Consider the following 24,581-nt stretch of genomic DNA (forward strand, 5'->3'; position numbering starts at 1 on the left):
ATCGGCGTCCGTTGGTGTCCCAACTGGTGACCAAAAATCAGTCAGCACCCACAGAACTCGGACAGAAGACCGCAACAGATAAAGAAAAGATGAAAAACGCAGCGATGTTTCTGGTAGGGAATTCCATGCCCCATCACCCGGGCCAGTCTCCGCTGCCAGAAAACAGAGAAAGCAAACAAGGTAATGCAGAAGCCCAGGGCACTCAGCCGTGCGCCACCTGGGCACGGCCTTACCATCATTCTGACGGATCCGGATTCGAGTTTGTGGCGAAACCTACCTTGTGCTGACTCCTTTTATGCAAGCTACAGCCAAACACTTCCTCTTAGCAAGGTGTCTGCATTCTCCCTCTGACCATGGTAGTATAATAAATAACAAAGAGAGTTTGGAGGAAGCAAGTTTGTTTAGGCTAGTATTTAGCATACATCTGAGAGTGGATAGCAGGATTATATTTAGAACTCTGGGACTCTTTGTGAGATCTAGGTAGACAAGTAATTATTGAAAAAACAATAAAGACTGTTCATACTAACGTGATTTTAAACAGCATGCCCTCTGCAGTCTAGAAGCCAAGAGGATAGAGATGTGAAGAAATAATTCACAGTTTAGATGTATATCGATCGCTAGAGAAGTCTATAAAGATACACTAGAAAAATCTATAAAGTACTAAGGTAGCTACAAGGAAACAGAGACCTATTTATCTGGGGAAAGATAGCTGTAATCAAGGGCAACTTCACAAAGCAGGTTGAGTCTTAAAAGATGAAAAGTAAATTGTCAGAAGAGCACAGGGAAGCGTTTCAGATGAAGTAATTGATAGAAGCACAAAAAGTAAGAGGAATTTGCAAACTAAGAATAATAATGTAGTTGAAGCTTGGCATGTTGTTAAAAAGATACTGTCATAGAGAATGTATGTCATAGAGAAGAGAATATACTGTGACTTTATATGTCTGCCCTGTATTTTGAAATTCTGTTTGGTTTCTGATTGTTTTTTTCACTGATGCTTGGATGAATTCATGAATGAATCTTTGAGGTGTTTGTGTGCCTGTATCCTGGTGACATCTGGTGTTTCCCAAATGGTTTGTTGAAGTTTTGATCATTGGAAGTATTTCTTAAACAAGTAAATATTCATCTGAAGATAAATTTTCGACTTAAGCTGTCATTTGGTACAATGTTTTAAATCTGTGTTTTAAATAAAGATTATGTTTTTTGTCTAAATATTCTAAGTAATTTTAACTAAAGATGCAGATTTGTCAGGAGAACTAGACATGGAAGCGATATTGGAGGAAGAAGAAGAAAAACTTCATGGAAATGAAAATAACCATTCACAGGTGAGGAAAACTAGAAATTTAAATTTCTGGTTTAATACCATTTTCTATGCTTTACCAACACAATACAGCGTGTAACAGAGTCCATAACAAATAAAATCGGCTTTCAAAATTATGCTTTTAGAATTGGTAGATAATAATTTAATAATTTAATTTTTTTAATTTAGTAGTTTTTATATTATTTAATATAATAATTTAATTTAATAGCTTAATAATTTAATAGTTTTTATAGCACTTTTATTATACAACTGTTCGAATCTATTATAATTTATAGCTCGTCTTTGGAATTGAGGGAAAAAAATTTCCTGACTTGTTTACTTTTGCCATTTTTATAACTTCATTACATGATTAAGAAGGTGATATCAAAGACTGAATCGTAAGATTAAGCAGTTGAAATTCTGAACAATATGACGGCCCCTGACCTAGATACATGTAAAGAGAAATCATTCCCAGTGGCTCAAGGTTTTCCATTGAAATCGCCAGTCACTGACGTCAAGATGAACGATTCATTCTGCCTGTGATCTCGGCATAATCGACTTAGGGATGAACATTCAGGGAGAGACTGGGGTCATAGAATCAACCCAGTTGCCTATTAAGAGAATCGAACCTTCTAGATTGGACCTTTGTTTTTAGGGTACAAATAATAACGTTCGAATTTATTTCTTTTCAGGGTGGGAAATCAGTAGATATTACTAAAAATGCTTTATCCACTTTCTTTGGTGGATATTAGAACATAGTATAACTGAATGTTGGGGCTTCCTGGGTAGCTCATCTGGTAAAGAATCTGCCTGCAATGCAGGAGACCCCGTTTCAATTCCTGGGTCGAGAAATCTCCCTGGAGAAGGGATAGGGCACCCACTCCAGTGCTGTCGGGCTTCTCTGGCGGCTCAGACAGAAAGAATCCGCCTGCAATGTGGGAGACGTGGGTTCGATCCCTGGGTTGGGAAGGCATGGGTTGAGGAGGGTGTGGCAACCACTGAAGTCTTCTTGCTTGGAGAATCCCCGTGGCCAGAGGAGCCTGGGGGACTACAGTCCTTGGGGTGGCAGAGAGTCAGACACGACCTAGCACACACAGAGCTGAATGTGAGCAGGCAATATGTACTGATGTACAGCACTATCATGATATATGATTTACATTAAAATTTAGGAATTGGTTCCTCTTTCTGATTAGTGTTAATTGATTTTGGCTCCTGGTCATATAAAGTTTGTCTGTTCTCCAGATATTAGTCCTTAAAAAAGAAAACCAAAACTTTAACAGACATGCTGTAGGGACTCCCCATATACGGTATTGTGAAGTGAACTATTTTTAAGGGAAGAAGCATTTGTAGCATTAAAAATCATCTAATTCATTTTTGGTAGATTTAACGTGTATGAATTGTTTAATTCAGTCAAGCAGTGACAAAATTGGGTTTGTGAGTTACTGTTTTTTTCCTATTTTCCGGTAAGGCAAGTTATTTTTCACTTCTTAGTTGTGATCTGGTGATTTGTGAGTGGTTACATATAAATGAAGAAGTTTAACAGTAAAATTGTAATGAGTTTCTGATTTTTATTTATCCATACTATTAGTTAAGGATTATATTATTTTGCACACATGTACCCTGACAGAAAAGACACCTGAAAATCAAATCAACCCAATTAATCTTCCACTTTTGCAGCTGCAAAAATTGCCTCAAGAACCAGAAATGAATAAGGAATGTGGTAGACAGGACAGATCTGTATGTTCAAGGCCTCCTTGTGTGGAGAAATATGAAAAAATGTGGATCAAACATGGCAAATTAGAATGGAAAGAGAAGTTAGAACCATCACAAATGACTTAAAGCAGAAGTTAGGTGAAATTTGTGAGAAATACAAAATTATCATCTGTCCTAAGGAGGAGCCACTATATGATCACCTTAAAGAAGGAGCAAAGAAAGGAAATACCTCCTAACATGACAAATAATATAGCTGATTGTGGGGAGAAAGATGCATTTGGAGTATCTGTCTCTAGAATTCCAAGTATGTCCTGAACAAAAAGAACCCAGTCTCGAAAATGGTTTTTCGTCGCATGAACTATGGGTCCCCAGGATATGCTTGTCAGTCATCTTCAAAGCTTTGTTTCAGGGAAAATAAAATAGACCTTGAAAGTGATAAACTAGATATTGAACATGTGTTTATCAAAAATGAGGAGAGTTTTTATAATGATGCAGAAAATAAAAAAGTAAGGGAGCAGGTAGTTACATTTGAAGTGAAAGAAGACCAAGAGTTTGATATGCAAATATCAGACAATATGAGGCAAAATCCCACGAATCGGAAATTAGACATTGGATAGACACGTCAGTCTAGTCTGTGGCTTGTCTGCTCCGGTAAGATGAAACACATAATTGAAATAAAAAGTCACGATACTCCTGCTGTCATGAAAATTACTGAAAAGAAAAGCAAACCAATACAGGACTGGTTCCAGAAGCTCCTGCATGCAGGTAATTGCAGTGCTAGTGACGATGAAAGCGTGGAAGCCGAATTTGAAAATGGGAATTCTCCTCCACCAAATAGTCACAGAGCATCCAAAGTGTATCTAAGTGAAGAATGGACAGAAGGATATGCAGAGGTTCAAGAATGAAATAGACATGTTACAAGTAGTGTTGTTAGCTTTGGGAAAAAAGAAAATTCAACTTCCAAAAGAGGTAGAGTTTCATTTGCTCTTGCTTTGGTTTTGCCCTTTCTGGCTGATCTGGTCCATTTTGATTTTCTCCTTATGAATAAAGTGGGGTCATCTAAATAGGTACTTGTGTAGAAATAGATTATTTCTGCCTTCCACATAATAGGAATTCAGGAAACTGTTTTCATAGCTTTTGTCCTTCAATCAGTCTAATTCTGTCTCTGTCAGTCTTGCATATGGACTGGGAAACTCATTTAGCTCCTTCCCATGTGACCTTCTGAGCCAGGATAAGCACCAAGGAAAGTGTTGAAGGAGTATGATCAACGAGGGTTTTGCAGGTTTTTTTTTTAACTCTGTTGGATTAAATATAAGTTGTATTTCCACAGAATGGGAAGAAAACAGAAACTGAGAGAAGGGACATGAACACGTGTTCCCTCTAATCTCTTCATTGTGGGTGAATCTGTGTGATCTTCTCTGCTTTCCGCAGTGCCTGGGCACTTAGATTTCGAACATGGCCACTTCAGGATGTTTTTAATAACAAATACATGCGCTCCCACATATGCTTTAATCACCACTCGCAGATGTCTCTTTTGAGAGAGACCGCTTCACTATGTTGTTTACTAAGATGTAGTAAGTTTTGGCATGTGTGATTTTGTCACATAGCTAGTATGTGTGTGTGTGTGAGAGTTGGTCAGTCGTGTCTGACTCTTTGTGACCCCATGGACTGTAGCTGGCCAGGCTGCCCTGTCCACGGATTTCTCCAGGCCACAATATCATTGGAGTGGATAGCCGTTCCCTTCTCCACGGGATCTTCCCAACCCAGGGATCGAAGCCAGGTCTCCTGCATTGAAAACAGATTCTTTAACATCTGAGCCATCAGGGAAGCCCATAGATAGTATAAACTCTCAGCACAAAAAAAGAGAAAAAAATCAAGTGTTTATCTCCAAAGGAAAAACTGAGGTTTGAGATTCTGTGAGATTTTTCTTTCTTCAGTAGTAGGTTTTTAAATGTGCTTGCTCTTCTGTGTAAGACAAATAAAGAGGAAAAAGTAGCTATTCTCCTTTAAAGAAAAAGGAGAATGAACCCTACCCCCAATTAACGAATTAAATTACTTTGCCAAAGTCACGCTTTTAACTTACCTGATTCATTTGAGGAATTCATTTGGTAATTTTATCAGATTCAAGATGACAGAATTGTATCATCTCTTTTGGTGCCATAAAATGTTAGGGAATGCCACTTTAGGGGCTTTGAACAACTCATTTAACCTTTTTTGATTTTAAAGCTGTTATTGGTAAATAGTGGGGCAAAGATAGATAGTTATTTCTATACCCTCTAGCTATAAAATTGGATGGTTATTGAATGTGGGATTGGGAAGCATTCCTTATATTCCAGAATTCCACACTAACACCTCCTCAGTTTCATTCTGCTCCTTGTGTTTTGGTAAACTTTGGTTCACATATTTCAGTGAACACCATCAGATATTTTGCTGTCTCCTGGATCCAAATGAAAAAAGAATTGGAAAAGGCAGTGGGGAAAGAATAGCTTTAGTGCAGAAAGAAGAAAGCTTCTTTTCTGTTTCTGAGGCACTAAGGTGTCACATCCTCTACATCTGACTGTTCAATGGAAAATCCAGGTGGTTAAAAACTGAAGAGGACATATGTGATGTGTTTTTATTTCTCTATCTCTGCCAGTCAGATGGGGAAGACTGATTGTGAATAATTGTATCTTATTAAGAAAGCCTTTCTTGAAATTTTGGGAATTTTGTTTCTTTCCCTCAAACAGAAAGAAGCACATTTTACAAAACTTTCAGTGACTTGTGATAAAATTAATGTAAGCACAAAAATATTTTTATCACTTAAAATCTGGGCAAATGCTCAGTCAAGTAATAAATTGAAAACAGAGTCTTTAGAATTAAGTAATAGCAATTATTCTTAGTGTCAAACTTTCATTAAAGGTTGAAGACGAAAAGAAGCACAAAAGTAGTGAAGTGGAAGTATCAGCCAATATATGCGATGCTGCTGCTGAGAGTCGATTGATTCAGCAGAGAAAGAGTGGAGGAAATAACAAGCAGGAGTTTCCTGCTATGGAGAATAAACGTCCTGATGGGTAAGCCTATATCAGTATTTAACAGTAGGTCATTTGTTATTTTCCGGTAAAATGATTTCTAACTTGAGCTAATGTTTGTGATTTATGAATTTTATCTTTTACTAGGGATATAGTTATTTTGAATGCTCTTATCCTTTAGCCCTAATACTAGTTACTTTGTTAACATACCACCATGTTACATATAAGAGTATTCTGGATTTGACTGCATACTTGCCTTAACCAGTGTGCTGTATATTTAAATTTATTTTATGTCACTAATGAACATCCTTTCATTTCAGTTTGAGGACTTCTTTCAGCATTTCTTATGAGGCGAGACTAGTGGTGATGAACTCCCTCAGGTTTGCTTTGTCTGGAAAAGTTTTTGTTTCTCCTTCATTTCTGAAAGACAACTTTTCTGGATCGAGTCCTCTCGGTTGGCAGTTTTCTCCTCCTAGCACTTTGAGCATGTCCATGGATGGAGGCCAGATTGCTGTTGGTGGCGGGAGAACTGACGAGGCGCCTGCCTTTCATCCATGATGCTGACGTCACCCCACCATGTGGGTGGTTTACAAGTACCCTGTCCCCCCACCGCCCGCCCCACTAAATTTGATTTCTTCTTTCACAGTGGATGTGCAGCGTGTCATTTTAAAAACCATCTAAATTAAGTGTTACTTTTTCCTTTGAGGTTCTTTTGTGGGGTTTTTTTTAATCATTTATTTGGCTGCGCTGGTTCCTTGCAGCTGCAGTGCTTGGGCTTCTCACTGTGGTGGCTTCTCTTGATGCTGAGCGTGGGCTCTAGGGCGCTGGCTTCAGTGGGTGTGGAGCACAGGACTCCTTGCTCTGCGTGAGGCTGTGCTGTCTTCCCTGACCAGGGATCGAACCTGTGCCCCCTGCATGAGCAGGTAGACTCCTAAGCACTGGAGTACCAGGGAAATTCCTAGGTTAAACATTACTGTTTTTAAAAGCAAAGAATTATATATTGTGTAAATCTAATCATGACTCCCATGTCTAAGAATCATTGTGCTTGGACTTGAGGTTTTCAGTGTAGCCCTTGAGGTTCCTCCCAGTGTCTTTCCAGATGCATCTCTCTAATTTCTTTCATGTGTTTTGTACTTTTCCTTCCAGGTTCCTAGGAAGCAACCCAGATGCCGTGTACCTGATCTGTGTACTGACATTCTAATCTCCCAGTAGAATGATTTCTCGCTTTTCTCTTCCTTTTGACCGCCTCTCTTCACTTCTTCCATAAAGTCTTCCTTATTTCACTTATCACTTTCGTATGTCAACTCTTCCATATCATATTGTATCATAATTGTGTATCTGTGTTTGAAGGAAGAATTTGTTTTCTTGCATATGGTTGGTACTTCATATCTGTTTTGTGAATTAATCAATGACTTAAGATGGGTAAGAGTTGGAATTTTACAAGAATTGTTTTTTTATTCTTTATTAGTTGAATTATTTGAAAACATTGGCTTTTTTGTGGATTTTTTCAAGTGGTGAACCTGGCGTGCCCAGGAAGGAAATAGAGAAAAAGAACAATGACAAATGGACACCAGAAGAATGTGTGACTGCACCAGTATTTGAAAAGACCAATTCACTGACTGAAGGTCTGCTGCACGTGAACGATGACAGCATTTTAAGGAAGGTGGATCAAGATGACAGCAGGTAACATGGACAGATTCTTTATTTCTAGGGGAAGAAATATTAGCACTGAATACTTCTTCTGGAAATAGAGCAGCATAATATAGCATCCGGGCCAAGAGAAGAGAATCCTCAACTCTACTGGATGAACATGGCAGAGAGGTTAAGGAGAGGACCCGTGCCTTTGGCTGGAAGTTGTTTCAGTAAAGAGTCCACTTGGAAGCTGGACTGCAGTGAACACGCGTAAACAGCTCCGTAGGGAATATTTCCTGGGCCAGAAATGGAGACCTGGATGGTAACTGAAGAGGAGTGTGGAGTTGAAATGAGTTTTTTGTTTCGTGTTAAGAGGGGAGCTTGTAGAGTGTGTATGCTTTTGAAAATGAGCCAGCGGAGGAAGTGTCTGTTGAGTGTAATCTTATTTGCATTTCCAATATTAGAAAGCTTATTGATTGTATGACATTATCTTTAAACTATTACGATAAATTAATTGTACATTATTATTATTGTACATCATTATTATGTACAAATGTACTCCTGTTCATATGTAGTTTTTGGTAAGGGCTTGTTCATTGGCTCTGAAGTGTAATATTCTTATGTAAACAAATATGTAGATGATTACTTAAGTTAACTCTATCATACATACATTTAAAAAATTATATAATCATGAATTTACAAATGCTTAGGTTATACTGAATAGGATTTAATCATTCCTTGTTGATTCTAATTGATAGTATCATCGTGGGTAGCTTTGATTTTGTAAGGTACTCTGAAACATCACATCATATTAACTTCATAGTTGTTTATAGCTTGCAGGAAGAAGGGGAGGATTTTGTTTATTTTCAATAGAAACAATTCACAATCTTTTACAGTTTATTACTTTGGATGATAAAGATCTAAATGACAAAAATCATGCTTCCTGTACTAAAAGTGTCGTTAACACATATTATGTGCTCAGCAAGTGTATGTCAGATGCATAAAGAAACAGCAGAATGGTTGAATGAATGTGTATTGGTGAAGTTCTTTACAAAAAACACATCTTTATTGAAAGTAGATTTCCAATATTGCCTACATCTAGTCTTTTTGTTTGTTAGAAATACGTTTTTAAGATTCAGAATTATCATTTGTAGTTGTAGCTAGACTTGAAATAATAATATAGGTTCATTTGGTATCATGTTACTTAAAAAGACTTTTCAATATCACGTTCTCAGCATATTTTGGAACAGCAGCGTTCAGGCCAGTTTCCGGGGTTTGAATCCTGGGCTGTTGGTGAACTGCTGTGTGGTCCTGGGCACGTTCCTCAGCCTTTCTTTGCTCCATCTCTTCCTATCTAAAGGGTCTAATATATTACCTCTCTCCCAGAATGATCATGAGGATTAAAATGCATAATATGCATAGCCGTCGCATAATAAGCCCTCAAAAAGCTAATATGGTGATAAAAAATGGGTTTCTTTCTTATAAGGACTTAGGGAATACTTCCGAGATAGGTTTCATTGCCATAAAAGTTAGTTCTCATTAAAAATGACAACTGCAGGAAACCCTGGTAAACCGCTTCTGTCACATAACGCAAGTAATGTTAGGTTTTTCCTTTTCCTTTAATCTAAATTTAATGTTTTATTAATATTACAGATATATTTTCTTTGTCCTTTAGTGCTACTCTTTTTTATTGTTTCATCCTTTTATAGAAATTACTTGTGAATGCAAAGATGTTATATAAAAAAACATTTAGGTATTGTTTATATTTTTGAGTTATTAAACTTAAGCCTGAAAAGAATCTTTTTTTTTTTTTTTAGGCCTGCAAGGAAAACAGCATATGAAAAGAAGAAGGTAAAGTAAAAAAAAAAAAAAAATTAACTTAAAAATATATTATCCTCTAAAAAATAGTTTGTAAAAGGAATAGTGGCAACATAGAAAATCTTCCTTTGTTGAAGGGACATTTACTTTGAAAACATAATTTAGAAACTCTGTTGATAAAGTTATCCTGTTGATAAAAACCTGTTCTTTTAGGAAGCCTCTGCTTTTGCTTTGATTAAGATATTTATCACCTTTGTACACTTGGTATATTTTATACATATTTTAAGGACATTGTGAAACAGTATTATTTAAGTGTAGGTCAAAGACCAAATTAATTACGTGAATAACCTTGATGACTTAACTCAGTCATCTGAAACTGCTTCCGAGGGTGGCGACATGCTTTACTCTAAAAATTCCCCCTTGCCATCTGGCAGGTGGCTGAGGGTCATGGACCCCCTCCCTCCCTCTGTGCCCGTCAGCCCTCCAGTCCACCTGCCCCATGAACAGCTCAGAGCTGGCTCCAGCTTTCCCAGCTGGGTTCTCCCTCACAGTAGAGTCCTCAAGGATACGTGTGTTTAACTGGCATCCTCGAGAGGTGCAGGAATGCTCCCCGTGGATTTTTCCAGCAGTTGATAGATACCAGACACTCTCGAAGTTGATTGTCCTTCTTTCTGCAGAGCTCTCGAGTGGCATCTCAGAGCAGAGGAACTCACTCCCCCACCCAATGTCCCTCTCAGACACGGACCGGGTCCCATCCCCGAGGTCCTAGCAGCAGATCTCCCACAACGAAAAGCTCTCGGGAAGAGCTCGGGAAAGTGCTATTTGTAATTCAAATCCATTTGTCTACAGCAGTCAGGTCGGGACACACCATGGCCTCATCCAAGGAGAGGCCTTTAATATTTTCTATAGGAATTAATCTCAAAATTTCTGCGACTGTCTCGAAGGAGCAGGCACCCTGACTGCGGTTTAGGCCGGGCAGACCGCGTGTGCTCCCCGTCAACTGCGCTGCACACCATGTCCTCGTGCTCTGGGGGGAGCGTGTGCGCCCCTCCTCGCCCGCATCACCTCCGGTGTCTCAGTCAGAGTCCGCCCCCGGCTCCACTCTCGTTTCTGTAACCAGTGCCCTGTCAACGGCTCTTCACATCGTTTACAGTTTCTCAGTTTGTAAAAACTGCGACATCAGTTGTAAAAATACTTTTGTACACTTAAAAAATTGTTTCTTTGGAATAAACTTATGAAAGTCCCCTCCCACCAAGGAAAAAAAAGTAAAAAAGAGCTTGCTACTGACAGTAGCTGTTCTGGTATTTAGTAGTGATTTCCCTTCCTTGATCATTAGGTTAATTTACCACTTCCACTGAAGGTAAGGAGGAAAAGTACAGGCAGTTCAGAGACCATACTTTGGAAGTCATTCTTGTATATCCGAGAAAACGAACCCTCTGCTCTGTGCAGTGTCCTCCTTCAGTACAAGGAACTTTTGAAAACAGTGATAGATATGCCATAGTATACATCTAGTGATAATTATGTTTCTCATTGTATTCCCCCATCTTACTATTTTAAACAGTATAAAGAGATAATGAAAGTTACTGCAGCAGAAAACAATCTCATGATTCTCTAAGAAGAGCTCTCTAAATTTTACCTTTTTTACCATTAGTGTATGTACCATGAATGAAATAGCAGGATTATTTTGTATTGATATGCTTGTACTAGGGAAGTGACTGTGGTTTGATATAAGAGGACTAGTAGAGTCAGAAGACCTGGTGAAAAGCCTGCAGCTTACTTACATAGTTTTAACTTCTTCCTTTCCAGAATCACTATCGCTAATGAGTTAATTGATGTTTGTAGAAGTGCTTAGTACAGTTGTCAATAGGTATAAGTCTTGCAATTGCCTATTAAAATGTTAGAGAGGTAGCGTATTCTCAAGAAAACAATTTTTGCATGAAATTTCATCTATTTAAATATGTACCGAGCTAAGGCTCTTACTTGAAGTAGCTGCGTAGGAGCTATCAGATGCAGTGTTTTAAAGGTGGCGAGTGGTATTGTTATGGAATTGTAGTTGATTTACAATGTTGCGTCAGTTTCAGGTACACAGCACAGTGATTCAGACATATATGTATATGTGTGTGTATATTATGTACATGGGGCTTCCCTGCTGGCTTAGACTGTAAAGAATCCACCTGCAATGCAGGAGACCTGGGTTCAGTCCTTGGGTCGGGAGGATCCCCTGGAGGAGGAAATGGCAACCCACTCCAGTATTCTTGCCTGGAGAATCCCATGGACAGGGGAGCCTGGCGGGCTACAGACTGTGGGGTCATAAAGAGTTGGACATGACTGACTGACTAACACACACACACACACACACACACACACACACACACACACACACACTCCTTGTCAGATTCTTCTTGTAGAATATTAAATGTAGTTCCTTATGTTGTACAGTAGATCCTTACTGGTTATTTTATATACACTTGTCTATGTATAATGGTATATGTTAAACCCAACCTCCTAATTTATCCTTTCCCCTACCCCTTTCCCGTATGGTGAGTAAGCTTGTTTCCTACGTCGGTGGGTCTCTCTCTGTTTTGTGAATAAGTTCATTTTAGATTCCACATATAAGCAGTATGACTTGTCTTTGTCTGACTTACGTCACTTAGTGTGATCATGCCTAGCTCCATCTTTGTTGCTGCAAATAGCATTATTTCATTCTTTTTTATGGCTTTGTAGTTTTCCATTATATAAATATACCACATCAGATGCAATTTTTAAGTGTAGTTAGATCTATAAATCTTTTATTTTAAGCTTTCTGGGTTTGTTGTAATTCAGAGAAACCCTTTCCAGTTCTGAGCTTCTTGAAAAGTTCCTTGGGGTTTCTTTTTCCTTTCATGGATTCATTGTCTTCAATTAAATTTTTGAACCTTTGGGAATTTCTGCTTGTATAAGGTCTGAGGTTTGTATCGAACCTTATTTTTTCCATTTGGAGATCCACTTGGTGCAGTCTTTTCACTGTCTAAACATACAGGTTAGTCTTTCATTTCAGAGGAAATGGTGAAATGTCATTTTATTGAGCACTAACTAAAAGTCTCTTTTGTCTCACTTAGGTTTCTGATAGTGGTAGAAAAGCAAAACGTCTGTTGTGCAAAAGCCACATGCAGGATGAAATTGCCATGCCAAGGTTGGAAATAGACACAATAAAATTGAACAAGGAAACATTGTCCAAGACCATATTCCAGCATACTGGCCAGCTTAACGTTCCGGTAGCTGAAAATACAATGCTAAACCCTGAGCTGGAGAACGCAAAGCGAAGCAAAGAAAGACTAGAAACAGAAGTGGAATCCTACCACTCTAGACTGGCTGCTGCCATACACAATCATGATCAAGGTCAGATATCACAAAGAAACCTGTCACTTGCCTCCCAGAAAGCAAAAGACAAGAGGTTACGCTTGCAGGACCCAATGAAGTTCGATATGGCTAAGCTGAAAAGTGACAATGAGATGCTTTCCCAGCAACTTTCTAAAGTGGAAAATAAATTCAATAAGCTAAAAATCCAGCTGCATCAGACGAGATATGATCTCAGAGAAAAGACTTTGATGTTAGAACGTGTCCAGAGAGACTTACGCCAAGCGGAGTGTCAAAAGCAGTATATTGGACACATGTATCAGAACGAACAAGGCAAAGTGAAGGAATACCTTGGAAAGCAGGAATCCTTAGAGGAGAAGTTATCTCAACTCCAGAGTGAAAACATGTTGCTCCGACAGCAGCTGGATAATGCACAAAATAGAGCCGACAGTAAAGAGAAGACAGTCATTAGCATCCAAGACCAGTTTCAGCAGATCGTGGAAAATCTTCATGCTGAACATGAGAAACAAGGTCTGATGCTGGAGGAAAGAAACAAGGAGTTAATCAACAAATTGAATCATTTAGAAGAGAGACTGTGTCAGTATGAAAATGAGAAAGCAGAAAGAAAAGTAAGTATCCAGAAGGAGAAATAATTCTCAGACTTCCTGAAAGAAAATTCAAAGTGATTCTTAATTCTGCCTAAATGTTGAATCTAGCTGAATATAAAAAATACACAGGCTATGAATCTATGGTCTCTAAAACAGGCTAAAAAGCACACCTTGTATCCAGCAAATAAAAATTAGACCCGAGAGAGATGCTTCACTTTGAGTAGAGACACCGTGTCGCTTATGAAATGTTAAGAGATTAAATTCTACATTTTTAATATAGACAGGTATTAGTAATTTACTCTTTTACTATTCAGAAAATAATTTTAATCTCTATGTAACCACATGTCAGTATCATGATGAAGCAGATAAAAGAAACGTTCAAACCTAAACTGAATATTTTGAAATTAAGCTTCAGTTACGTGGATTACCTTGACAGTCAATTCCATGTTTCCTAGATGCTATCACTTATATATAGTACTTTGGCTTCAATAGCTTGTCATACCTTTCTGTCATATTTGTTGGTATAACTTTAGTTTTATTCATGTAAATTTGAATTAACTTGGAAAACATTTCAGAATTGAATCATTTATTCTTACGACCTCTCTACTCTTTAAAGAGTTGCCATTAAATTGAGAATTCATTGACAAGTCATTTAAATATACTTGTCACTAAATCATAATTTGGGACTCAAGTGGTGAGCTTTAACCAAGCTCTTCTTGTTTTAATCTTCCCACTGCTATTTATGCTATTTACTTAGAATATGTTTACAAACAATTTACTCATAGTTCTCATATTCAGTATCAGTTACTACCGTTTAGATACAAGCGTGTCCACTAAAAATGAAGGGTGGCAGGACTTGAGAGCAGCAGGAATGGAGGGAGTCAGGGAGTGGGCTGTAGGGGCTGCGGTCCAGAGGCAGGTGGAGGCCAGGCTATCGAGACTCCCTGAGGGCCATGGGAGCAACCTCATTTGTAAATTGTGTTTTTCTTCTGTGATGAAGTGTAGTTGGTTTACACTTCTGCGTCAGTTTCGGGTGCCTGGCCCGGTGGTGCAGGTACATACGTATCCGTTCTCTCCCAGGTCCTCTCCCAGGCGGTGACTGCAGAGCGCTGAGCAGAGCCCCTGTGCTCCGCTGGGGGCCTGGTGGTCAGCCAAGGGCAGAGGCGGGGAGCAGGGGGAGATTAGGGGTCTGGGGTTAACACAGACACACGACCAGATATCAGACAGATAAGCCCCAAGGGAATGGCCTCATTTTACTGCTGGGATAGGAATCTGTTGGAAAGATCTGAGCACTGGTTGGAATATGTGAAGATGTCTGAAGTTAACCAAAGCATCTAATAAAGAAAGAGGAGAAATGTTTCCACAGGGTGGAATTTTCCACTGCTTGTCCCACCTACACACCTGTTTCATTCTGGACGTGAGGTGGTGGAGCTCTGCAGATTTATCGGGAGGGGCAGGGCGTGGACAGTGGGGCTGCCTCCTTCGTCTGAGGAACTTAATATCAGGAAGGCCGGTGGGGGGCCCTTCTGGGTCTGCAACCACATTCAGGGAGGAGGGACAGAGGTGAGTTGCTGTGTGTGGTGATAGTTTTCAAAGTCCATATGTTGGTGTTATGTATTACTAACACAACGTCATAGTAAAGTGATTTGATAAACTCAGTGACAGAGCATCTTATTAGGCAGTTGTGAGAAAACTTCGGCAAGAACTGGCTGATAGCCTCAAAAAGCAGTCTGCGTCGGAGCTGTCCCTGGAGGTCATGTCACGTTATCATGCCAAGTTAGAAGTTGAGGCACGGGATTTAAAGAACTTACATCAACTCACAAGTCAGGTATGTGTGAAATTCAATGTGTCGACAGTGAATACATAGGATAAAGTGTTTTAGGACTCTCTTTTTCATGGACAGCTTCCTTTTTTATATGCATTACTAGTAATTTACTATAATTTTTTTAATCTTTAAGTGCACTCATTTCTTAAACTCTGACTTTCATTCTGCCATTTGCATTATATATATTGTTTTTGTATATTATATACCTTTAGGAAAGTGGAGAATTGTGCATCATCACACAACTTGAGAGACTTATGTTTCTTTTTTTTTTTTTTTGGAGTTCTTTCTTTCTTTTTTTTTTAATTTTTATTAGTTGGAGGCTAATTACTTTACAATATTGTGGTGGTTTTTGCCATGCATTGACATGAATCAGCCATGGATTTACATGTGTTCCCCATCCTGAACCCCCCTCCCACCTCCCTCCCCATGCCATCCCTCTGGGTCATCCCAGTGCATCAGCCCCGAGCACTTGTCTCATGCATCCAACCTGTATTGGCGATCTGTTTCACACTTGATAATATACATGTTTCGATGCTATTCTCTCAGATCATCCCACCCTCGCCTTCGCCCATAGAGTCCAAAAGTCTGTTCTATACATCTGTGGAGAGACTTTTTTTTCGATTGAACAATATTTTATTTCGTGATCCCTGTATTACCATGATGAGGCAAGCCAGATAAAATCAGAGGATAATGTTTAATGGAATGTTCCAGAAAATTATCATTTCTCATCTTCACTTTTCTGAATGGCTGTGCAGTTCTGTATATATTTATTTTGTGCATTTCAGAATAATGTGCAGACAGTGTATTATACAAACCAGTTGAAGTTAGGCACTGCCTTCTCTTCATTTTTGATACATTGTAAAAGCATGGGGTACTCAGATGGAGTATAATGCCTACATCAAAAATAGAGAATTAAGAAGATTATCTAGATGGTGCCTTTGGATTTTTAAAAAGCTATCGAGATATAATTCATGTATCATATAATTCACCCATTCCAAGTGTGTAGTTCAGTATCTCTTAGTCTAGATAGGTGTCACCTGTGACCACCGTCAATTTTAGAGCATTTATACAACCCCAAAAGAAACCCTGCATCCCTTAGCTACCTCCTATGACCCCGCCATCTCCCTCAGTCCCAGGCAACCCCCAGTCTAATATCTGTCTCTGTAGACATGCCTGTTTTGGGTATTTTATATAAATGGAATCATGCAGTATGCTCCTTTGGGATTAGCTTTTCTCATTTGAGGTCATTTTGTGGTTCATCCATGTTATAGCGCGTATCAGTTCTTCCATTTCTGTTGACTGTCAAACAATAAACATTACGTGGCTATATGAATCCATTCATAAGTTGATGGAGATTTGAGTTGTTTCCACTTTGCGACTGTTAGTAATGCTGCTGTGAACATCGGTTTACGCATTTCTGGATGGGCATGTTTTTATTTTCCTGTGGTTGGATTTTATCCTCAGAGTTCACTGGCTGATCTCACCTTTTCTTGCCTTTGCTCAGACTGTCCTTTCTGTCTTCACAGTTTCTTTTCCTCTGGGGTAGTCCTCCATTTTTTCAGACCTGGTGCCCAGTCCCTCCTCCTCCATGGAGCTTCCTGACTGTCCAGCTCTCATTGAGCCTTTTCTCTTCAGCCCTGTCATCTAGTCTGTGAAGAACAATCTAGCCCTTAATTTTGCATTGTTGTAATTTTTTCATGAGGGAGAATCTTATCTGGGTATACCTTGGTCTAACAGGAAATACTTGTTGATATGCACAGCACTTGTCTTGCATAAATGGAAAACAGTTTAGCTTAACAATCGTTAGGACACAACTGAGTACTTCATCCCATGCCAGTTATTTCTTCTTGAATATGTTTGTATAATAAAACTTTTCTTAAAATGTACTTTAAGCAACTCAATGTAAAATTGAAAGCGCTTAGTCTAATAGAGGAGAATTGTTCAATTAAATGCTCATTTTTCTCCCTGACTCTGGGAGAAAAGTGTAAATCTGCCTTCCTTCATTATGTAGGCAGAGTGGGATTTACAGATTTCTAGCCTTTCGCCAACTGTAAAGCTCTGGGAATAGCCTCACTGATATCCGTACCTTGTAACCTGAATTGTCTCACCGGAGTGCTTGCTAGACATTAACAGTTGTGGGAATGAATTGACTCAGAACTTTGATTTAGCAGTAGGGTAATATTTCCATGGCGGTGACTTCACCCTTCTTCCTCTGACGGTCATGTAAGTTCTGCACCACTCTGTCCAGGAGGTGCTATGTGCATATTAACCTGTGGTCATTGTCCACTGAGTAGTACAGAGAGGAAGTAAGTTACACATTACTGTAAGTGGAGAAAAGTACTAGAGTACTAGCTGGTTAGTGGAGTCAGTGAACGGTTTTGAAGCACTGGACACGTGTTCTGGGCCTCGTGCTCCCTCTTCCTGCCCCTTGCAGCAGCATGGAGAGGGATTTCAGGGTGACTTGTGTAGGAGACCACTTCCGTTGGCATGCCGTCTGCCTGAAGTATCAAATTGTTTGCAGGTAAGATACAGCGACCGTAATAACGCCGATTACAAACAGCTCTTAGTATCTGCCACGTCCTCTTCTAAATACATTATGTATAGTCCCCAATTTAATCTTCCCAGCATCCCACTGAGGTTGATGCTACCACTATCTCCATGTTATGGATGGAGAAACTGAGATACAGAAGGGTTAAGTAGTTCGCCCCAGGACTCACAGCTCAGAACTGATGCAATTGGAACACAGCCCATGCATTCTGGCTCCCATGTAGTTCCTGCCTCTTACACTAGTCCCTGAAGCATCTGGTTGTCACCAACAGCAGTGCTAGCTTTTATAATCACTGGAAGAGCCGTGGTCATTCACCTATGTGGGTATTTAAAGTGATGGCTGATGTGGAGCTTGGAATAAAAATATATGTATATATGTTCATCGTCAGGTAATTTTCTGTCTTTCCCCATCTGGCCAGTTTATAAATTTGCGTATTTATTTGAGAAAATCTAATTTAGAGCATGAATGATTTTGTGTTTGAGTCCGAAAGGAGAGGGCAGTGACGAACAAAGGGCAGACAGTAAATATTTTCACTTTTTGGGCTGTAAGGTGTTTATTGTAACAACTCAACTCTGCTGTATGGCAGGAAAGCAGCCATAAGCAATATGCAGATGGAAGAGACCGAAACTGACATTGGCAGATTCACTAGGTTATTAGTAATTAAGCAGTTGTTTTTTTCCTTTTTCTCTTTTTAGTCTCAAGAAACACAGGATCAACATAGAGAGACCGTGAGATGTGCTGAAAAAACACAGGATCACATCCAAAAGTATGATTTAAAGCAGCACAGAAAACAACTTAAGTATAAAGCAGATAAACAGTATAATATGAGAATTAGATCAGTAATGACAATAAAAACGTCATTGTGAAGCTGAGTAACATTTCAGCTTTGAGCTGTTTTGAGATGCATATTTTCCCCCATTATTCCCATATTTTGCACATTATCCACAAGTGAAAAGTGAAAGTGTTAGTCACTGAGTCTGTCCAACTCTTTATGACTCCATGGACCATAGCCCACCAGGCTCTTCTGTCCATGGAATTCTCCAGGCAAGAATCCTAGAGCGGGTTGCCGTTTCCTTGTCCAGGGGATCTTCCTGACTCGGGGATCGAACCTGGGTCTCCTACATTGTTGGCAGATTCTTTACCGTCTGAGCCACCAAGGAAGCCAATTATCTACAAAACACAACTAGAAAAACAGTACAGTTGCCAAATCATTTACTTTTCAAAATTCTAAAAGCCTACATAATTGAACCTGCAGATGTTTGTTCAGAAACAGTGTGGTATTTTAAAAATCTGTGTGTGAAGGACTTCCGTGACAGTCCAGTGGTTAAAACTATGCCTTCCAAGGCAGAGGGTGTGGGTTTGTTCCCTGGTTGGGGAACTAAGATCCCACGTGCCTCACAGCCAAAAAACCAAAACATAAAAGAGAAGCAATATTGCAGTAAATCAATGAAGACTTTAAAAACGGTCCACATTGAAAAAAATCTTTAAACAAGAAACCCTATGTGTGAGAATCATTATTTTAAAATCTTCATTTTAGGCTTGAAATTGAAAATGCCGAATTACAAACTCCAGTCAAAAAGCAAGCGGGCGAAATTGAACAGCTTCAGAAAAACCTCTTAAGTAAAAGATTGGTAAGTCAGCCTCTTAATTTCTGTCATACTGAGGAAGAATTTAATTTTTTTAATAGTAATATATAAGAATATTTTGGACAATGTGAAAAGTCTCATTGATTAAAAAGTTTATGGTGTTTTACTGATACTTCTTGCTACTAATAGCATCAGTTCAGTCACTCAGTTGTGTCCAACTCTTTGTGACCCCATGAACTGCAGCACGCCAGGCCTCCCTGTCCTTCACCAACTCCCGGAGTTTACTCAAACTCATGTCCATCGAGTCGGTGATGCCATCCAGCCATCTTATCTTCTGTCGTCCCCTTCTCCTCCTGCCCGCAATCCCTCCCAGCATCAGGGTCTTTTCCAGTGAGTCAACACTTCACATGAGGTGGCCAGAGTATTGGAGTTTCAGCTTCAGCATCAGTCCTTCCAATGAACACCCAGGACTGATCTCCTTTAGGATGGACTGGCTTGATCTCCTTGCAGTCCAAGGGACTCTCAAGAGTCTTCTTCAACACCGCAGTTCAAAAGAATGAATTCTTCGGTGCTCAGCGATCTTGATGGTCCAACTTTCACATGCATCCATGACTACTGGAAAAACCATAGCTTTGACTAGACAGACCTTTGTCGGCAAAGTGATGTCTCTGCTTTTTAATATACTGTCTGGGTTGGTCATAGCTTTTCTTCCAAGGAGTGAGGGTCTTTTAATTTCATGACTGCAGTCACCATCTGCAGTGATTTTGAAGCCCAGGAAAATAAAATCTGTCACTGTTTCCATTGTTTCCCCATCTATATGCCATGAAGTCATGGGACTGGATGCCATGATCTTTGTTTTTTGAATGCTGAGTTTTAAACCAGATTTTTCACTTTCCTCTTTGCCTTTCATCAAGAAGCTCTTCAGTTCCTCTTCACTTTCTGCCATAAGGGTGGTGTCATCTGCATATCTGAGGTTATTTATATTACTTCCAGATACCTTGATTCCAGCTTTTACTTCCTCCAGCCTGGCATTTCGCATGATGTATTCTGCATAGAAGTCAAATAAGCAGGTGACAATATACAGCCTTGATGTACTCTTTTCCCAATTTGGAACCAGTTCATTGTTCCATGTTCGATTCTAATTGTTGCTTCTTGAGTTACAGACAGGTTTCTAAGGAAGCAGGTAAGGTGGTCTGGCATTCCCATCTCTTGAAGAATTTTCCACAGTTTGTTATGATCCACATAGTCAAAGGCTTTGGCGTAGTCAGTAAATCAGAAGTAGATGTTTTTCTGTAATTCTCTTGCTTTTTCTATGATCCAACAGATGGATGTTGGCAATTTGACCTCTAGTTCCTCTGCCTTTTCTAAATCCAACTTGTACATCTGGACGTTCTCATTTAACGTACTATTGAAGCCTCACTGGGAGAATTTTGAGCATTACTTTGCTAGCATGTGAGATGAGTGCAGTTGTGCAATTGTTTGACCATTCTTTGGCATTGCCTTTCTTTGGGATTGGAATGAAAATTGACCTTTTCCAGTCCTGTGGCCATGGCTGAATTTTCCAGATTTGCTGGCATATTGAGTGCACCACTTTCAAAACATCATCTTTTAGGATTTGAAATAACTCAATTGGAATTCCATCACCTCCACTAGCTTTTAGTGATGCTTCCTAAGGCTCACTTGACTTTGCAATCCAGGATGTCTGCCTCTAGGTGAGTGATCACACCATACTGGTTATCTGAGTCATGAAGATCGTTTTTGTTTAGTTCTTCTGTGTATTCTTGCCACCTCTTCTTAATATCTTCTGCTTCCGTTAGGTCCATACCGTTTCTGTCTTTTATGTGCCCATCTTTGCATGAAATGTTCCCTTGGTATCACTAATTTTCTTGAATAGATCTCTAGTCTTTCCCATTCTATTGTTTCTCTCTATTTCTTTGCATTGTTCGCTGAGGAAGGCTTTCTTATCTCTCCTTGCTATTTTTTAGAACTCTGCATTCAGATGATTGTATCTTTTCTTTTCTCCTCTGCCTTTAGCTTCTCTTTTTTTCTCAGCTATTTGTAAGGCCTCCTCAGACAACCATTTTGCCTTGTTGCATTTCTTTTTCTTGGGGATGGTCTTGATCACTGCCTCCTGTACAGTGTCACCAACCTCCGTCCACAGTTCTTCAGGCACTGTCTATCAGATCTAATCTCTTGAATCTGTTTGTCACTCCCACTATATAATCATAAGGAATTTGATTTAGGTCATACCTGAATGGTCTAGTGATTTTCTGTACTTTGTTCAATTTAAGTCTGAATTTGGCAATAAGGAGTTCATGATCTGAGCCACAGTCAGCTCTCGGTCTTTTTTTGTTTTGTTTTGCTGATTGTATAGAGCTTGTCTATCTTTGGCTGCAAGAATATAATCAGTCAGACTTTGGTATTGCCCACTTGGTGATGTCCATGTGTAGAGTCATCTCTTGTGTTGTTGGAAGAAGATGTTCTGCTATGACCAGTGCAGACTCTTGGAGGGCACAGAGAAAACCTTGTGTGCACTGGGAGCCGGGAGAAAGGAGCAGTGTCCCCACGAGAGACTGCGCCTGACTTGCCTGTGCGTGTCCAGGCGTCTCCTGCAGAGGGGTGGGTCGACAGTGGCCTGCCGGGGGTCAGGGGCACTGAATACAGCAGAGCATGAACAAGTCCTTTTGAAAGAGGTGGCCATTACCGCCATTACCCCTACCATAGTTTGACCTCAGGCCAAACAACAGGGAGAGAACACAGGCCCACTCATCAACAAAAACTTGGGTGAAAGATTTACTGAGTATGGCCCTGCCCATCAGAATAAGACCCCACAGTCAGTCTCTCCCATCAGGAAGCTTCCATAAGCCTCTATCCTTATCCCTCAGAGGGCAGACAGAATGAAAACCACAATCACAGAAAACTAAGCAAACTGATCACATGGATCACAACCTTGTCTAACTCAGTGAAACTACAAGCTATGCCATGTCGGGCCACCCAAGATGGAAGAGTCATGCTGGAGCGTTCTGAAACAGCGTGGTCCGCTGGAGAAGGGGATGGCAAACCACTTGAGTATTCTTGCCTTGAGAACCCCATGAACTGTATGAAAAGGCAAAATGATAGGACGCTGAAAGATGAACTCCCTGGGTTGATAAGTGCCCAATATGCTACTGAAGATCAGTGGAGAAATAACTCCAGAAAGAATGAAGAGATGGAGCCAAAACAAAAACAACGCCCAGTTGTGGGTATGACTGGTGATAGAAGTAGAGTCTGAAGCTGTAAAGAACAATACTGCATAGGAACCTGGAATGTTGCATCTATGAATCAGGGTAAATTGGAAGTGGTCAAACAGGAGATGGCAAGAGTGAACATTGACATTTAAGGAATCAGTGAGCCAAAATGGACTGGAATGGATGAATTTAACTCAGATGACCATTATATCTACTACTGTGGGCAAGAATCCCTTAGAAGAAAGGGAGTAGCCATCATAGTCAACAAAAGAGTCTGACATGCAGTACTAAGGTGCAATCTCAAAAATGACAGAATGATCTCTGTTCGTTTCCAAGGCAAACCATTCACCATCATGGTAATCCAAGTCAATGCCCCAGCCACTAATGCTGAAGAAGCTGAAGTTGAGTGGTTCTATGATGACCTACAAGACCTTCTAGAATTAACATCAAAAAAAGATGTCCTTTTCATCATAGGGGACTGGAATGCAAAAGTAGGAAGTCAAGAGATACCTGGAGTACCTGGCAAGTTTGGCCTTGGAATACAAAATGAAGCAGGGCAAGGCAAACAGAGTTTTGCCAAGAGAATGCACTGGTCGTAGCAAACGCCCTCTTCCAACAACACAAGAGATGACTCTGCACATGGACATCAGCAGATGGTTGATTTTATGTGTAAAATACCCTATTTTTAAGAAATAAATATTGGCAGTTTAAATTCCAGAAAGATGACAAGATGATGAGCAATTATTTTAAGCTGTTTGAAGGAAAGTCATTCATTTTGAAGTCTGTCCTGACTGGCCTCAGCTTTATAAACTGTCTTGGCTATAAATGCACATCACTCATGAACCCACGAGAGATAGTACTTCTTTTTTTATTTCTGTGCTCACACTCTGAGCTCTGTGCTGTCCTTTTCAAAGGAAATGACCTCTGTCTGTAGCTGAGTCATGTTTCCTAAGCCAGGTTCCTCTTTATCAAACTTCTGAGAAAATCCCAAGGCCTTTTCTCATTTTGTATGTCTTGGTCTCGGTTGGACTTCCCAGATGTCTCAGACAGTAAAGAATCTGCCCGAAATGCAGGAGACCCAGGTTCGATCCCTGGGTTGGGAAGATCCCCTGAAGAAAGTGGGAGTGAAAGTGCTCAGTTGTGTCTGACTCTTTGAGACCCCATGGACTATACAGTCGTTGGAATTCTCTAGGCCAGAATACTGGAGTGGATAGCCTTTCCCTTCTCCAGGGGATCTTCCCAGCGCGGGGATGGAATCCAGGTCTCCCGCATTGCAGGCAGATTCTTTACCAGCTGACTCACAAGGGAAGCCCGAGAATCCTGGAGTGGGTAGCCTTTCCCTTCTCCAGGGGATCTTCCCAGCGCGGGGATGGAATCCAGGTCTCCCGCATTGCAGGCAGATTCTTTACCAGCTGACTCACACGGGAAGCCCGAGAATCCTGGAGTGGGTAGCCTTTCCCTTCTCCCATAGTCCACAGGGTCACAAAGTGTCAGACGTGACTGGGCGACTAACACTTGGTCTCTGTTAGGGCAAGCAAGCAACCTAGTGGTATTTTTGCTGCCAAGGTTCTCTTTAAAGCTTTTGGTGTCCTGTGAATTTAATTGGGGTTCATGCCATTGGAAAAGCTACCCTCAAAAATCTTTTTTGAGGGAAGCATCATACCTTGGGCTTCCTATGAAGCTTTGCAGGATGATGCCTTTAAAATTCTTAGGCACTTAAGATCCTTAAAGGAATCTGAGGCACCACCTTAAGTCTTTCCAGGGTCAACATTCAGAATACTGAGATCATGGCATCTGGTCTCATCACTTCGTGGAAAATAGATGGGGAAACTCTGGAAACAGTGGCTGACTTTATTTTTCTGGGCTCCAAAATCACTGTAGATAGTGACTGCAGCAATGAAATTAAAAGACGCTTACTCCTTGGAAGGAAAGTTACAACCAACCTAGATAGCATATTAAAAAGAAGAGACATTACTTTGCCAA

General features: G+C 40.1%; 1 protein-coding gene across 2 annotated transcripts in view; it reads left to right on the top strand.

Annotated features, from left to right (window-relative positions):
• Positions 1–808: 808 nt before the first annotated feature.
• LOC136159093 (ankyrin repeat domain-containing protein 26-like) overlaps positions 809–24,581 on the top strand; it is a 29,321-nt gene continuing 5,548 nt past the window's right edge. The window contains exons 1-8 of one of the 2 annotated variants that reach the window (XM_065920904.1): positions 821–1,322; positions 5,909–6,060; positions 7,531–7,701; positions 9,468–9,501; positions 12,567–13,433; positions 15,091–15,240; positions 18,481–18,551; positions 19,323–19,420. In XM_065920904.1, the coding sequence (XP_065776976.1) occupies positions 1,260–1,322; positions 5,909–6,060; positions 7,531–7,701; positions 9,468–9,501; positions 12,567–13,433; positions 15,091–15,240; positions 18,481–18,551; positions 19,323–19,420 (1,606 nt within the window). In that variant the 5' untranslated portion in view covers positions 821–1,259. Of the gene's footprint in view, positions 1,323–5,908; positions 6,061–7,530; positions 7,702–9,467; positions 9,502–12,566; positions 13,434–15,090; positions 15,241–18,480; positions 18,552–19,322; positions 19,421–24,581 lie in introns of both variants that reach the window. The other variant, XM_065920905.1, reaches the window with a different exon arrangement.

This window comes from Muntiacus reevesi, chromosome 2 (genome assembly GCF_963930625.1).
Source record: "Muntiacus reevesi chromosome 2, mMunRee1.1, whole genome shotgun sequence".
Lineage (NCBI taxonomy): Eukaryota > Metazoa > Chordata > Mammalia > Artiodactyla > Cervidae > Muntiacus > Muntiacus reevesi.